Source organism: Cucumis sativus, chromosome 7 (genome assembly GCF_000004075.3).
Source record: "Cucumis sativus cultivar 9930 chromosome 7, Cucumber_9930_V3, whole genome shotgun sequence".
Taxonomy (NCBI): Eukaryota; Viridiplantae; Streptophyta; class Magnoliopsida; order Cucurbitales; family Cucurbitaceae; genus Cucumis; species Cucumis sativus.
This window is the reverse complement of record NC_026661.2, coordinates 19,265,562-19,281,385: the sequence shown is the minus strand read 5'-3', so window position 1 is coordinate 19,281,385 and position 15,824 is coordinate 19,265,562. Positions and strand designations below refer to the sequence as shown.

Below are 15,824 nucleotides of genomic sequence, written 5' to 3'. Positions count from 1 at the left end.
TAAATGTTTTAAAATTTCAATAAAAAGAAAAAATGAAGTGTCACATGAACTTTAAAATGCAATGAAATTCAAATATCTCAAATATTTAAATATAAGCTATTTAGAGGTTTACGAATCAAAAGTATATATAACTCTTTCCCTATACCAAAATAAACATTGAAGAGATTTTGTTAATGATAAAGAAAATTGAATTAGTGCTTAGTGGTTGGTAATTGCATTATACTACAAAAGAAAAATATGGAGAGAGTCACATATATATATCTATTATTACATTTAATGATATAAATACATTGGAAAAGAAATTATAAAATCCAGCTGGTCTAAGAACACAAAAAGAGGATAGAATTTTAGTTTGGCAGGATGCTAGAAATTATTTGATGAACAGACAAAAAAAAAAAGGAAATTGAATGAAAAAGAAATGGTAGCTAAGTATGATAAACTAAAAAAAACCATAATATCAAAACAGATCAAATTGAAAATGGTCACCTGAAAATAGATGTGTAAGAATAATATAAATAACTCGACAACGCTATCCAACCTATAATATAAATGTTGGATTGAGTTAGTTTAAATATGAGTTAGATTTGATTAGGTTCAAATTTTTGATTGTTTTTTTTGGGTTGGATTGGATCTGTTAAAAAATTCTGTTCAGTATAATCGAATATAACAATATAATCAACTAAGTGGAAGATATGAGTTGGAGTGAAAATGCTCAAGGAGGGATCGGGTCGGGTCGGGTCGGTGTTGAAATCTACGTTTTTTAAAAATTTTAAAAATGCTTAAATTGACATATATTTGGTTTAAGATTGTGTCCCACAGTTGGTGTTTGTTAATTAAAATTGAATTTAAAGAAAGCAAAAGGTAGGAAGGATTATCTCTATTTATACGTTCTTCCCATTTGTACGGCAACGCAAAGACAGCGCTAATGGGAAGAACCAAATCCTTCAAGGACGAGTTCACCTTCGGTATGATTGACTTTTTGTGGCTTCAAATTCTACATCATCATCCTAATTTTTCATCAGTTTTTCTCTCCTTTTATATCTATTTTTTGTTTAATTATGGCCTTGATTTTTTCACAGAACAACGATTTGGGGAGTCCTTCGAAGTCTTAGCCAAGTATCCTGATCGAATCCCCGTAAGTTGCAAGATTCTCTTCATACTTGTGTTTTATTAGAGAATATGACGGTGAATTTGTGAATTTATTCGATATACATAATATCGGTGATTCAGAGAGTCTGCAGGTGTCGAATTCTTAGGGTTTTTTTCAATCTGTTTTCCTCTTTACGAAATCTCTGCGGAATACGGAATAGCTTGCGTGTTTTGCTATAGGGAAATGAAATTCTAAAGTTATCAAATGATTTTAGTCAATGTTTTCTTTGTTATCCAAGAACAAACTTGTATGAGGTTTATCGCATAACTCGTGGCGAGAAGCTGCTTGTTGATTGTATTCAAATTCAATTTTGGTTGCTTAGACAAATGAAACATTCACTACTTTTGTTCCTAAAATTCAATGACATGGAAAATAACATGAAGTCTCAATTATGTAATCTTCTTATGTTTGTGAGGTGCCAATGATAGATAGATAGATGCTAATTTCCTCCAAAATACACGGAAGTAAATTAACGGTTTTCCTTTTGATGTTTCGAGTAATTGCAGGTAATTGTTGAGAGATATGGGAAATGTGAACTTCCTGAGATGGAAAAGAAGAAGTGAGCTTCTCCATCTTGTTTTGAGTTTCCTCAATGTTTCTGTTCCACTAATTTAATTTAACTGTTTCTGAAAATCAATTGAATGAAAGCAGAGATTAGCATTACACTCTTTTCTTGATTGCTCATGTCTGTTTTTGTTTGGCTATAAGTTTATGGTATTCTCTATTATATAGTCATCCCGAAACTTGGTAAATTTAGTGTCATTCTGATGGTTGAATCATGTTTTTGTCATAAATAAAACACTCCATGTTTCATAGATTTCTCACCTTGTCTGCTTGATAATGTTCTCATTTCTTGTTTCCTACCCATTTCTTATTTTCGTAAGAAACGAACTTTTTTGATAGATCTTTTGTTTCTTGTTTACAAAGTTTTCGAAATCTTTCTAGACACAAATTTTTGAGAAGCGACCAAAAAGTAGAAACATGAATATGATAAATAAACAAGAACATAGTTAAAATAGCCCACTTTATATTTTGAAAGGCAGTTGTGATCGATCCGAATGTAGCATGGTGGCATATTGTGTCATCACGATTTTGTTTTCTCTATTAGAATGTCATTTGTTTTCTCATTTGAGTAAAGGTACCTCATTCCTCGAGACATGTCTGTTGGGCAGTTCATCCATGTTCTAAGCACCAGGCTTCATCTAGCACCTGGAAAAGCTCTCTTTGTATTTGTAAACAATACTTTGCCTCAAACAGGTAGAGTTGCACTTGAGTTGATGCTATTGACCATTTTGGTGCCTCGCTATCGTTTGCTAATGACCTCAGATTATTGCAGCTAGCTTAATGAGTACGGTGTACGATTCATACAAGGATGGTGATGGCTTTCTGTACATGTGTTACAGCAGTGAAAAAACCTTTGGCTAAGACTAATCGGATTGAGATTTGGGAATGCTGAAGCTGTATGTTTCTGTAATCTCATTATGTCAATGTATATTCCTTGGACAAATTTGTTTTTTATGTTGACATTATCCATAAATTATAATGTTAATGTGTATAATATCATCCTTCATATTTTGCATTTTCTGTCAAAATTTTGATTATAGAAACGGTTTTAAAAATGCAGAAAGATAGGATGTGGCCATGGATCCAAGTAGAGCTTTTCATTTGATAAAATTTAGGCTTAATTTTCAAAAACAGGAAATAGAAAGAAAGTGGTTAACAAAAAAGGTGAAAATAGAATTGAAAGAAAGAAGTTGCTGCTCGGGACATGATTATGGAGTTTTTGATAGTTGCATTGTTCTAATTCGTTCTTTTAAAGAAACACACACAAAATATTTTAATAATTGTTTCAAAGATTATTTATAAAAAATAGTTGATCCTTTTTTTTTATTTTGTTACACGGCCTAAAAATATTCGGTGAAATTAACTTTAAATAAATATGTATATATATTTATTTCTTTTTCTTCTTCTCCCTCTCTTCTCAATCAATTAGTTCGCCATTATTCTTGCCTCCCATGTTATTTAAGAAGTGAGCCACATGTGCTTTGTACTCTAGTACGTTAAGAAAATACAAATTAATTTTCATAATATGTGATCAAAAAGCAATTCTATTCCGTTTGCATTATGATTGATTCATTAATATGATTTATTTCATCTCCAATTTGTTTTTCAATTACACAAAATTTCATTATAGATGGAATACTTGATCTTCATCTCTACTTCTCATCTTTCTTTTTTCTTTTTATCTTGAATCAATTGCTGATTCTTCTCAATTTCTTCTTCCTTTTAATCTGTTTCGACTGACTAATGATCACCGGTGGGAGTTGACGATGATGTGTTAGAATTACATTTTCGAGAATTTAATTTAAAAAATAAGTTATTCTCAAAAAAGGAAACCCATCCAAGCCATTCAAAATAGATTTTTAAAATACAAATATGCGTAGCCAAATTTCAATTTAGTAAAATTGGTTTGAAAAATGATACTCATAGAACTGTGAGCATAACACACTTTTATTCCTCCAAATAAGATGTCTTTAACAGGGGAACTCAAAACTTGATTGAAGTGGGAATCTTATGGGAAAAACAATAGTAAAATTTCAAAAGAAATGTTGGATAGACGCCCAAAATCTACAGTCTTGTTTTTAAGAAACAAGGTTACAATATCAAAAGAGAAAGGTAACAACCTCGCGGCGAGTAGATGAACCTAAAAAGGAATGATCTTCCAAAAATTACACAAGATTTCAAACAACACCAAGCAAGCTACAAACCGAAGTGTGCTTCTCGTTGCAATATGAAGTGAGAGTAGAGGAAAGTAGAGAATGTGACAATCTGAAGAGTGTTAATTTGTAGAAATTAACCACAAGAAAGGAGCTATCAAGTTAATTATTTGATTAAAAGTCTCTCAATATACAAATCTAATAACTTGCAGAGCAAAAGAAAATATAATTCAGACTTCACTACAGGGGCAGAAACTAGTTTAGTATGAGAACTAATAGGAACACGCCCAGATCGGATTCTCACCCTTCCTCGTGGTCAAGGGAAGCATCACATTCAGTCGACGTGGTGTCAACCTCCGGATCAAGAGAAGGAAGATGCGTACCTACGATGAAAGGGTATTTTATTTCCTAAATAAATAATTTAAAGAAAGAGAGAGAGTAGAGATGAAATGAAAACGAAATACGAGAGAAGAGGAATACCTTGAATGAAGTAATGAGAAGAGGGCCAGCCACGGACGGTAGTGGTAGACAAGGATTGTTCAGGAGAGAGAGGGTTAGCCAAGTTACGAAGAACGTTGGCAATGGGAGGTAAATGGGAATTAGAAGGCAGAGGAACCCAATAGGAAGCGCCGGGAACGAAGGGGAGCCAATCGGGGGCAGATCGTCGAACGAGGATGCGTTGAATAGCGTCCTCAAGGTTGCGAAGAAGGGGATCGGAAGAAGAAGGAGATTCAGGGAGGTCGGTGAGATCGTGATCGGAAGGGGAGGAGAAAGGACGGCGGAAGAGGTGAGGACGGAGGAGATTTAGGGTTAGGGTTAGGGATTTGGGTTTGGATAGAGCAGAGAGAGACATGAGGAATTTGGAGATAAATGGAAAAATGGAGAAGGTTATAGAGAGCCCAGAAGAACTGTGGGTGAGGATCGGAATTAGGAATTGCTATAATCTAATTTGATTTTATCCTAAAAGGAACGGTTGTGGTACGGAAGGATATTGTCATATATACATACAATTAGAGAAGCAGATGAGGGTAGAAAGACATTGCAATTTGCAAAGGAAAATAAGATGATCACGTAATGACGTGGCAGATGACTCTGCGACGTGAAGAGAAAGTATACGGAGGTACTAGATGGAAAATAATAATTAATACCGGAAGGAAAGTTCGCATTTTACTCGGTTTATATGCTTCACATATTATCTTATTTCCTTCTACCTTTACTTTACATTTTGTTATATTATACCAAAATTGTTTTAAATAACAATATCATTCAAAAGTATTTACAAATTTATCAAAATTTTATTTTTTTTATTAGTAATGAAGTGTTCCAATCTATTGAGATTTATCACCAATAAAAACTAAATTTTTGTATACTTATAAATATGACTAATTTTGTTATATTTGAAATCATCAATTTGTTATATACCAAAAAGTTAACCCTTTATTTTATTAACTTAAATAATCACCTAAGTCTTTGACATATAAAATTAAATTTGTTAAGAAGTGAGAAATATAAATTCATTTTAAGAGTGATGAAAATGTAGTTAAATTTAATTAACTATAGATCTTTTAAATTAACCTATGAACATTATAATAAAAATGGAGATTAAAAATCAAAATGCTGAAACCTCCAAATCAAATTGAATTAAAATTTAAATCTTAGTAGAAGCTAGTTGGATTATAAGGTTGAGTTTGAAATACTTGAAAGAAATAGTTTTAAAAAGCTAGTTTTTCATTTAAAATTTAGCTAAAAGTTCAACTTGTTGTACTTAAGAGATGAAAAGATGAAAACCACGATAAAAATTTAGTAAAAAATCATAATAAAAATTGAAGAAGAATAGGACTAAGTTTTTCAAAAATAAAAATAGAAGAAAATGGTTACCATTTACCGAATGGAGTCGGTGTGAAATCTATGGACTAATCTTAAGTGCTAAAAATGGTTTTTCAAAAAAAAAAAAAAAAAAAACTTTTCAAGTACTTCCTTTTAAAATCCATCACCCACATCGTGATGAGAATGAGGAATCAATTATATTCTCAGTGATGTGGGGTCCTTTCGTATTTCATAATTCTTATCGGTTTTGTAGCAAACAGTTTTTCTTATTTCTCTTTTCAATTTTCAAATTGTTGGTAAAGATTTAAACTCTGTGGCTCTAGGTAATTGAAAATGTCCTCTTCGGGCTCTGTTCCCCTTCCCCTTAGATAGAGAAATGTTGGTTTAATACAATTTCTATCTAAAACTAGAAAAAAAAGAATAAAGGAAAAAAGAAAGAGAATCTCACACAGACAAGTAAGGAGAGAGATAGAAAAAGGAGAGATATGATTACCAAACATAAGCAAGAAAATAACAGTATGCGTATGGGGTACCTTAGCAACTGACTTAGGAGGGTACTCATTTCCTAGTTTTGCATCAACACACTGCTTAACTTTATCTTCGCAAAGTTTGGGCGTGGCCTGATTACGTTTCAAAACATTTCAAAGTCTCAAGCTGCTCAGAAATTAGGTAGATAAAGGGAGGAAGATCAGAAGAGTATAAGCATACAAAAGTAAAAAACATACCCATGTCACGAGGCTTTGCTGTCCTCGAGGTAATGTATGATCAACTGGCTTTCTTCCTGTCAAAAGTTCAAGCAGGACAACGCCAAAGCTGTATACATCACTCTTGGAATTCAATTGTCCAGTCATTGCGTATCTGTAATTTTCAAAATGGGAAGCCACCCACAATATTTAGCTTATTGATAATGCTATATTATGATTATGTAGTGATGTCTTACATTCAAACCTGGAGAATTAATTATAGAGAAGGAACCTGCAACTTTTTATTATATCAACAATAATATATTCATGTGTTCAAAATCTTCTGCAGTTTTATTTTTCTCAAGAATCTTCTATTAGTTACTCATGAAGTCTGTTGAGTTGTGTTATTTTATATCTAGGATATGATACAACAGAAAAGGTTTAAGCCAAATTCGTAAGCCAGACTCGTTATGAAGATGAGAGAACACTCCCCAAGAACGAAGTGATAGTTCAAATGATGTTCAAAAGCTCTCTATTACAGCCTAAATTAGCTAATTATAGACAAGCAAATACAAAAAACAACTAATTAAACACTAATCAATCCAAATTAGCCGCTAAACTAAATGTTACCTAAAATCTACTGATTATCCTAATTCTCCTCATTAGTTGAACCGGCAGTAATTAAATATTATAGCTTGGGAGTTGGCTGTCTTGATGTAAAAGAAAAATACTACAACTAGCGGCTAGAGCTAGTTAAGAGAACTTTTTCTTCTCGGTTAATTCACAATCTTTATTAAGGTACCATATGTGAATTCTTTGGTGCATCAATGAACCAGAGTGGTTTTTACAGTGGCCAGGCCAAGTGGGCCATGATCAGTAAGTTGACCCAACCACTAGGCCCTTGTCTCTGTTTCCTAGTTGTTAGCTGTACCTTTTGTGTGTATTCGTTTACAGAGAGCCCATTAACCTAGTGCTTGAATGGGCTAAAATAGTCTAGATATGGGAGAACATCTAAGCAGTAAGCATCTTTAATTTCAATATGCCAGTTTCAAGCGTGGGATTAAATGCAGAAAAGTGAAACTCACACTGAAGTATATGAAATAACATTAGAACAAATCAACTTACTCGGGAGCATGATAGCCAAAGGTTCCAAGAACACGGGTGGAGTGAAGCCGTGCAACCATATCAGGGGCTTGTTTGACAAATCAAAGTGATAATATTTCACACATAACATAAATCCGTGTTCAGACCAGCAGCTCCTGTTGATTCCATTCAATGCGTTTATGAATTACGATATGAGAATATATCACTCTCAGTACGGTTGAAATTTAGTGCCGTACTACGATTACCTGCTGAAGTTTTTACTTGGTACGTGTTGCTATTATCAGCAGCCTTCTGGATAGCATCTTCTTCGCAGCAACCAAAGCATCCCATCGTTTTCTTTGTTCACAGATGCGCCAACTGATGCCAAAATTAGTAAGTTAATAAAAATTATTGGAAATCTTTGTCCATCTCCAAGTGCAAAAATAGTCGTTAGAACAACTAATTATTTTATGTTTTCGTCTGACAATATTGCTTAAATGACATTACAGAAAACGAAAAAATGTCGTTGTTAGAACAGATGATGAACAGCCTTACAAACAGGAAGTATTAACCAGAAATGTGTTCAACTTCACATGAAGAATTCAAATAAACACTAGAGAACCGGAAATTAAACAAATATTAACGAGGACTCGCAAGAATACTGATTAACGTTGGGTTGGATTTCGAAAAATATCTCTAGTTACATCAAACGAACGAGTAAAACAAACCAATAAAAAAGAAAACGATCCGATAAAAAGCCGCACGTACATGCAGTTCTCAGGAAAAAAATCGTTATCAAGAAGATTGGTATAACAAACTAACGAAAAAGAAGGCGATAAATCACCTCGTCGATCACAATTCAAAAGCCAAAACTCCGGAATCCGCACTGACAGCAAATTGAGCTTAATTTAGCGGACCTAGTAAAGCAATACACTGCACATCAAAATCATGCATATTCTTTAACATTTAAAGAGAGAAAACATCAGCAATTCAACAGGTAGCTAGTAAAAATGAGAAGAAACCGATTCATACCGTTGATCAGATATGAAATTCCACAGGAACAAGTCCACAATGCTTCAGTCAGAGTAACGACAGGTCGCTCGCGCTTAGAACGGAGGCTATAATAAAATATATATACACACCAAAGCGAAACGTCGAAGCAGGCGACTGCTTGGTAGAACGAAGTCGTCGAGCTTTCTTTGAGTTAACCTCGTTGGACTTCGCCAGTGGTCTCCTACTTCCGATCAACTTTCGCCGGCGACCTTCGTCTTCCGTTTATAATACGCATTGAGACAGAGTCATTACGTTTCATATTCATCCATTTATTCCAAGCAGTAACTGCAAATGAAGAGAACTTTGGGGGCAACGATTCGTAGATTAGAAAAATTGAGCGTCCACTCCAATTTCAAATCGCAGCCGTTGATCTTTGATCAGTATTTTGTTATTTCTAAATTTGATATTGATACATTTATCTTTGACTTTATTAAATAAACTTAAAATAGATTATGATATATTTGATTTTAAAATTCTATTCATATATGTATTTCTAGAGAGTTAAAATGGCTCATAACAAGATTTTTAGGTCAATTTAATTTTGGATTAAAATGGTTTGAGTGATATGGGCCCTTTGGCCCAACGTGGTCCAACGAGCCAGCCCATATCTAGATCTTATTAGAGATGATGTGAAGAAAAATAGAGGGTAAATGTAACGGTGGCATTTTAAGGGGTTAGACTCACAGATAATAGTCAAAATGACAAAATAATAGAGTACACTTTAAAAAGTAATAAATTTTATTCAACTTATTCACTTTTTATTATTCATAACAATTCCCCTCCTATAAATGTAGGAAAACTTAAAAATAATTCTAAAAATAGAAAACATATTGTACCTTTAATTCATAGAAATTGTCCAAAAAGCTCACTGAAGGCCCAAAAATACTTTAGAGACAATGAAATTTCCAATTTCTGTGTGACAATCATTGATAAGGTGTTTAGGAATAATAATTATGCCCTAAAATTTTAACAAAAGTAGCTAATGCTAGATTTGTTATATTTTTTTATAATTTTTATAATTTTTATTTTTTAAAACATTTTTACTATATCCGTTAATATTTTAAATTTAATTGTTGTATTATATTTATTGTAAGACTTTTCTCTTATTTAAGCCATGAATTTAAGCTTCACAAAAGTTACTTTTTTTTTTGTCTTTGAATTTTGAAGGACAAGTGGATTTAGTTTTTCTTACTATAAGTGTGTTTGTTCTTTACATTTTTGGAATAAGTTATTCTAATTTCCTATTTTTTTTAAAATATGTTTAAAAGTTATTTAAATAGTTGTACTGTTATTATTTTAAATAATTATATGAGAAAAGGAAAATTGTAAAAAATAACAAATTTGACAAAATATTCATATTATATTAATAATAGATAAAGGTAATTTTAAATTATGCACATAATCACATAAAAACTTAGGTTTACGAGAGTTTTCTTATAGAAATCTCCTTTATTTTTAATTTATTATTCAACTTATTATATAATATCCAAAATCAGAGTTTGTTTCTCATTTTTGGTCCCTACAAAAAGGAATGTTCAAAATGGAAGGAAGTCCAATTGACTAAGCTTTTATTTGTAAATGTCTCATTGGCCAAAGTTTGCTTTGACTTAAAAGAGGATTTTGAGAGCCACAGCATTTTTAGTAACTAATAACTAATCATTTTGTAGGCTATTTTATTTAACAAATGGTTTTTGGTCCCATTGGGGTTTCCAATTGAGGTTTAAATTCCCATCTTATTATAGTCTAATTTGATAATTAAAGATAGACATGGTCAATTTGAGCTAATATATCCTAACCTCATTCCACATGTAATTTATTGAAGAGGAAAATGCACGTTTGACATTCTTAGATAAAAACAAAATGTTAAACACGTAAGCAAGTAATGACACTTTAACTACGGTAGAAGGATTTGTACCAATCATTAACAATTTAGTGAGAGGTAATCAACTTTAATTATATTAAATGTTTTAATTTGATGGTTGTTAGGTTTATGATTAGGTGAGTTAAGCAAGTAGGGGTCATTTACTCACTTTAGGATAAGAAATTGATCAAATATTAAAACCCCATTTCATCCGCAAGATTATAGCATAGTGTATAAACATCATCAACTCAAAATCATTAAATAAAGAAGAAATAATGGAAGGGAGAAAAAGGTTTTTAACAAAATGATTTTTCATTCCATTGATAGTATTTAGAATATTAAAAATATTACAAGAAGATTTAAACTAGGAAAAGGAAATAGAACAAATATAATTTGCTTTGGAGAACATAAAGCAGCAGAAAAAAGAAAAAAGATAACACGAAAATCATTCATCATGAAGTAACAACAATCCCCAGATATTGAATTGTAAGGAATTAGAGACCACCAAACGAATCCGCTATCCATTTAAGATTGAGGCTTCTCCCACTCGAGTGGCTTGATAGTTTCCCAGGTGAAATCTGGGTCGTCCCTTCCGAAGTGTCCATATGCTGCAGTCTTCAAGAATCTGCCATTGCCACCCCTCTTTAGATCAAGGTTGATGGTGATCATTCCTGGCCTGAAGTCGAAGTTCTCCTTCACGATTTCCAGGATTTCCTTGTCGGGGATCTTCCCGGTTTTGTATGTATCGACGAAAACGGATAGTGGCTCTGGCACACCGATGGCGTAAGAGACTTGGACAATGCACCTACGTGCAAGCCCACTGGCGACAATGCTCTTAGCAGCCTGTCTCACAATGTAGGCACCACTCCTGTCGACCTTGGTGGGATCCTTTCCGGAGAAAGCACCACCACCGTGAGCTCCCCAACCACCGTAGGTGTCGATGATGATCTTGCGTCCGGTAAGACCTGCATCACCATGAGGGCCACCAATGACAAAACGGCCTGAAGGGTTAAGGTGGAAGATGGTCTTCTCGTCGAGGTACTTCTCGGGGATGATTGGCTTGATGACATGCTCTTTGAGGTCTGTGGCGATTTCGTCATTGGTGACGGTTTCGTCGTGTTGGGTGGAGATCAGAACTGTGTGGACACGGACGGGTACCATGGCGCCATTGTCGTTGTAGTATTCAACAGTGACTTGGGTCTTGCCATCAGGTCTCAACCAGGGGCAGGTGCCGTTCTTTCTAACTTCAGTGAGGCGAGCACCCAGTTTGGTGGCGAGGACATGGCTAAGAGGCATCAATTCAGGGGTTTCATCAGTGGCATAGCCAAACATGTGCCCTTGGTCACCAGCGCCAATCTCCTCAGGGCGCTTTGTGAAGTGGCCGTGAACACCCTGAGCGATATCTGGGCTCTGCTGCTCAATGTTAACCAGGACCTTGCAGTTGTCAGCATCAAGACCCACATCGTCGGAAATGAATCCAATGTTTCGGCATGTGTCACGAACAATCTTTTCATAGTCCACATTGGCCTTGGTGGTGATCTCTCCAAAGACCATGACCATGTTGGTCTTGCTGCAGGTCTCACATGCGACCTTGCTGTCGGGGTCCTGAGCTAGGCAGGCGTCAAGCACCGCATCGGAGATCTGGTCACAGAGCTTGTCGGGATGACCCTCGTTTACGGATTCTGAGGTAAATAGAAAGGTCTCCATCTCTGAAACATAACAAAACACCATATTAGTTCGCGTACAAAAAAACACTCAGTCCATTAGTTAAGTTTTAGTCACATCAGTATTGCTTAAGCTTGAAAATATCAACACACTTGAAATCAAGATAGGATTATAGAAATCTGGGTAATACAAGCACAGATTCAGAAGATTCAAAGAAAATTATAGAAACTTTTAATAAATGGAAATGACTCGACGAATCTGAACAACCAAACAGGTTCAAAAGCAGGGAAGCAACAAAATTAAAATTAGAAAACACAAGATCTTCCCTAAGGAGTCCTACACTCATGTAGAAGATGACTGGATCTGCAATTGAACCACAGAGACAGTCCCCTACTAAATCCAATTACCAACAAAAAACCTAGCCCTAACCAGAGATCTAGGGAATCATGAAACCGTAAGACGAAAACCGTGGAAAACAAGTGCGCCCACAAAATTTATTTTACTTACAAACCGGATCGAACGATTCAACAATGACAAATACAAGCTGACAAACGAAACATAGGTACCAAAAGCCAATAAAAAACCCCAACGCCCGAGATCCAGAATCTCAGAGAGCACAAAACAGTATGGAAGTATCCTTCACTAATTCCGAAAGAAAAATTCAAAAGAAACTGTCAGATCTGGAAGAATAGAGAAACAAACTTGAAACAAATCTACCAGTACCACTAGAATACAAAAAAGAGAAAATTCCCCTAAATCCATTCATAAACCATCGAAGAAAGGAGGAAAGGAGGAAATGAGAAAACAAAGATTGACGAAAAGAAAAATGGTGGAACAGAGCTCGCAAACCTGATGAAATCGGCAGCGTAGATCTGAAAGAGAGAAAGAAATCGAGCTAAAACGCCAACCGAACCAGAGCTCAATTAGAAGGCGAAGCTCAACGGTACAAGGACTACGAGAAGAACAAAGCAGGTATTTATAGCGTCCAGCCACCTTCCCGGCTACCGGAATAACCGGTTGGGATGCCCTAGGGAGCCAAGAGGGAGGATTATAGGGACTAGTCATGGCATTTCGAAAAGATTCTTCCGAACGTTGGACGTGGAAGATCGTGACCGTTCAAATAGAGTTGGTGAAGGGAGATCCAAGGGACAATATTTGATACTAGCATCTCGATGACGTGTCGGGGCTTTGCCGATTTGTATCCGGCATCAGCTTCACGCGCTTCTCCGGCTAAAGAAGAGTCAACGACTTTAATTTTATTCTCTTTTTACTGTGGTAAAAATATATAAATAGAATCCGACGTGGAAGGACACGTCAACAACGTGCTGCATGCTGGCTTGCCAATTTGAAAACAAAAATATCCCATTTATGTTCCATTTTTTTAGTGAAAAATATTTAGGATTTGATTAAATTGGGATTTCATAAATGCTTTTTGTTTTTAGTTTTTTAGTGTCACTCTTGAGAACATGTCTTGGCATGCATGATGCACTTGAACACTTTGAAACTTACTATTTAGAGTATAGAAAAAGTTACTGTCCTAATAGAATTTATGGCAAGAAAAAGTAAACGAGGAATCTTTGTACAAGTAGAAAATATTTTAAATATTATATACGAGATATTTAAACTAAAAAAGAAATAAAATGTTTGGGTACATGGTTTGTGGTTCACAACTCTTTTTCACTAATTTGATTGAGGTATATTGTTGGAGTTGGAATTGACTTGTTGGAATACTAAGATTGGTGTAGTGTGAAGGTTAAATTGAGAGAGTTTTCTTGGAAACACGCGACCAGGAGTGCGACTCAACACCTCCCTTCTCGCACTCATTTTAAGGCAAATTGTTACCACACCACCATCTTCATGCCTACACACTTTTAACATATTTTACAATTTTTAATAATCTTAAATTAAATATATTTTTGTTTAATATAAAGCCTTTTAACTTATAATTTTAAAACAAAATTATTATAAAATGATACATTACCTATAAAATTTAAACATTTAGAGAATAGATAGAAAATTAAAAGTTTGTAAATTTATCAAACACAACATAATATATTTTAATCTTAGTAACATTTATATTCTTTCGTTCATAACATTTTATAAGACCATGAATACAACATCTCAATTCTCTCTCGATATTGATATTTCTAAAATAAAAACAAAAGTTAAACCATAAGAATAAAGTTTACGATTTAACTTTTACCTAATAAATCTATAATTAAATTTTATTTAGGTTTTTTTTAAAAAAAATTTAAAACTTCACTTAAAATGTTGCTATCATCACCAACCCAAGTTTGCAGTAAGAATTCCTAATTCATTAATTGAAGGTAGGTGAAGATAAAGTAATTTTTGGTCACCAACCAAGGATGCATTACATAAAATTCCCTTTTCTTTTTCTTTCCTTACAAAAGGAATTTTGAAAATCATCATAACCAAACTTTTAACCATAGGGTTTGACACGTGGCATAACTATTATGTTTGTATATTTGTATATTTGTATTGGCACTCATGGTGGAATTAGATTAGGATATTGTTATCAAATTTTGTTTTTCTTAAAGAAATTACTTGTGTGGCTTAGAATAATATACCCTCAAGTTGAGATAAAGTATGATGTGATGTCACCTAATTAAATTTTGACCATAAGTTTAATACCACATATCTATAATATAACTCAAAACAAATTAAGCTTAGTAAACTGATTTCATGTGGGATTGTAAAGGGAGAATCCTCCTATAAAGCTATTACATGCATGAACTTAACAAAGATTCCTATGCAATGCAATAATAATACATGTTTAGTTTTTTTAAACAAAACAAAATAAAATGATTTTAAAACATATTCAACACTCAATAAAATTTCAAGTCAGTTCAATTAATTTAATAAATATTCACACATATATTTAGAATATATTTTAAGTGTTTAATTAAAAACAATAAGTTATATCTTTTACGCGTATATTTAGAATATATTTATTTCAATTATATCATTACATCTTGAGTTAAATTATTTTTTATTTTGGAATTTTGGAATTTGTTCTAAAAATACCATTAATGTTTAAATTTGTTAAAAACTTTATGGCTTTTCGTGAAAATGAAATATGGAAAATGATGTGTAAAGGTTAGAAAGCACTTATATATGTGATTTGATTACGATCACTATACAGACTATCAATGTTGCTATAGTGTATTATTTAATATTGAAAGGTATGGTTGATATGAATTACCTAATCAATATTTTATTTACTTGTTGCAAATTAAATGATGTCATCACACATTAACAATTTTCATCTTATTTAAAGACAATTTGCAAAATGAGAGAGTGAAGTGAAACTTTTCCTATTTAGTATAATTTAATTAAACAAAAGTAGTTGTTATTCATTTAAAATTGTGGATTTTTAATACAAATTTGAGGTGGAATTGAAAAGCATTAATGCTTTCAAAACAATTCTAAAAATGTAAAAACTTACACATTGATGTATTTTATTTTTCATTCTCATTTAGTTCCAATTATTAGGTGTTTGTTTGTCTCATCTCATCTCTAAAAGGTACATGCATTAGAAAACAATAAGCATTTATATAGTGATAGTTTATATAGTGAAAGTTTCTTTGTCTCATCTCATCTTTGGCAATTGTTTTATGGTCAATTGGCCACTTTCAACTACTATTCCCATATGACCATTTTTTATTGCAATTTAAAATTAATAAAAGTATTTTTAGTATATAGCAAATCAAACAAACTTGTACTTGTAGAATAAATTGTCAAACACATGTATTTTTATTGTAAAT

The 15,824-nt window shown here is 33.3% G+C and overlaps 3 protein-coding genes and 1 long non-coding RNA gene across 4 annotated transcripts; 1 reads left to right on the top strand and 3 right to left on the bottom strand.

Moving 5' to 3' along the window:
* The first annotated feature begins 809 nt into the window (after window positions 1–809).
* LOC101213890 (autophagy-related protein 8i) lies at window positions 810–2,729 on the top strand. The gene is made up of 5 exons (XM_004135913.3): window positions 810–965; window positions 1,080–1,135; window positions 1,657–1,709; window positions 2,289–2,407; window positions 2,487–2,729. Exons 1-5 carry the CDS (start codon window positions 926–928, stop codon window positions 2,573–2,575), a joined length of 357 nt encoding a protein of 118 aa, XP_004135961.1. The 5' UTR covers window positions 810–925; the 3' UTR covers window positions 2,576–2,729.
* Window positions 2,730–3,745: 1,016 nt separating this feature from the next.
* Window positions 3,746–4,857, bottom strand: LOC101214133. The gene is made up of 2 exons (XM_004135914.3): window positions 4,348–4,857; window positions 3,746–4,250 (listed from the first exon to the last, which is right to left on the bottom strand). The coding sequence occupies exons 1-2, from the start codon at window positions 4,718–4,720 to the stop codon at window positions 4,168–4,170; spliced, it is 456 nt and encodes a 151-aa protein (XP_004135962.1). The 5' UTR covers window positions 4,721–4,857; the 3' UTR covers window positions 3,746–4,167.
* Window positions 4,858–5,491: 634 nt separating this feature from the next.
* Window positions 5,492–8,831, bottom strand: LOC105436180. Its single transcript, XR_004218102.1, has 6 exons — window positions 8,493–8,831; window positions 8,305–8,393; window positions 7,727–7,838; window positions 7,503–7,636; window positions 6,420–6,552; window positions 5,492–6,314 (listed from the first exon to the last, which is right to left on the bottom strand). It is a non-coding gene; the product is annotated as an uncharacterized LOC105436180 (long non-coding RNA).
* A 1,888-nt stretch (window positions 8,832–10,719) lies between these two features.
* LOC101214617 (S-adenosylmethionine synthase 2) lies at window positions 10,720–13,047 on the bottom strand. Its single transcript, XM_004135916.3, has 2 exons — window positions 12,889–13,047; window positions 10,720–12,083 (listed from the first exon to the last, which is right to left on the bottom strand). The coding sequence occupies exon 2, from the start codon at window positions 12,079–12,081 to the stop codon at window positions 10,900–10,902; it is 1,182 nt and encodes a 393-aa protein (XP_004135964.2). The 5' UTR covers window positions 12,082–12,083; window positions 12,889–13,047; the 3' UTR covers window positions 10,720–10,899.
* Window positions 13,048–15,824: the final 2,777 nt, after the last annotated feature.

Excerpts from the sequence above, each read along its gene's own strand:
- LOC101213890 (XM_004135913.3), top strand. The coding sequence starts at position 926 with ATGGGAAGAACCAAATCCTTCAAGGACGAGTTCACCTTCG. Across the intron at positions 966-1,079 it reads CAAGGACGAGTTCACCTTCG|AACAACGATTTGGGGAGTCC; the intron begins GTATGATTGACT and ends ATTTTTTCACAG. Across the intron at positions 1,710-2,288 it reads CCTGAGATGGAAAAGAAGAA|GTACCTCATTCCTCGAGACA; the intron begins GTGAGCTTCTCC and ends ATTTGAGTAAAG.
- LOC101214133 (XM_004135914.3), bottom strand. The coding sequence starts at position 4,720 with ATGTCTCTCTCTGCTCTATCCAAACCCAAATCCCTAACCCTAACCCTA. Across the intron at positions 4,251-4,347 it reads TTCTCATTACTTCATTCAAG|GTACGCATCTTCCTTCTCTT; the intron begins GTATTCCTCTTC and ends CTTTCATCGTAG.
- LOC101214617 (XM_004135916.3), bottom strand. The coding sequence starts at position 12,081 with ATGGAGACCTTTCTATTTACCTCAGAATCCGTAAACGAGGGTCATCCC.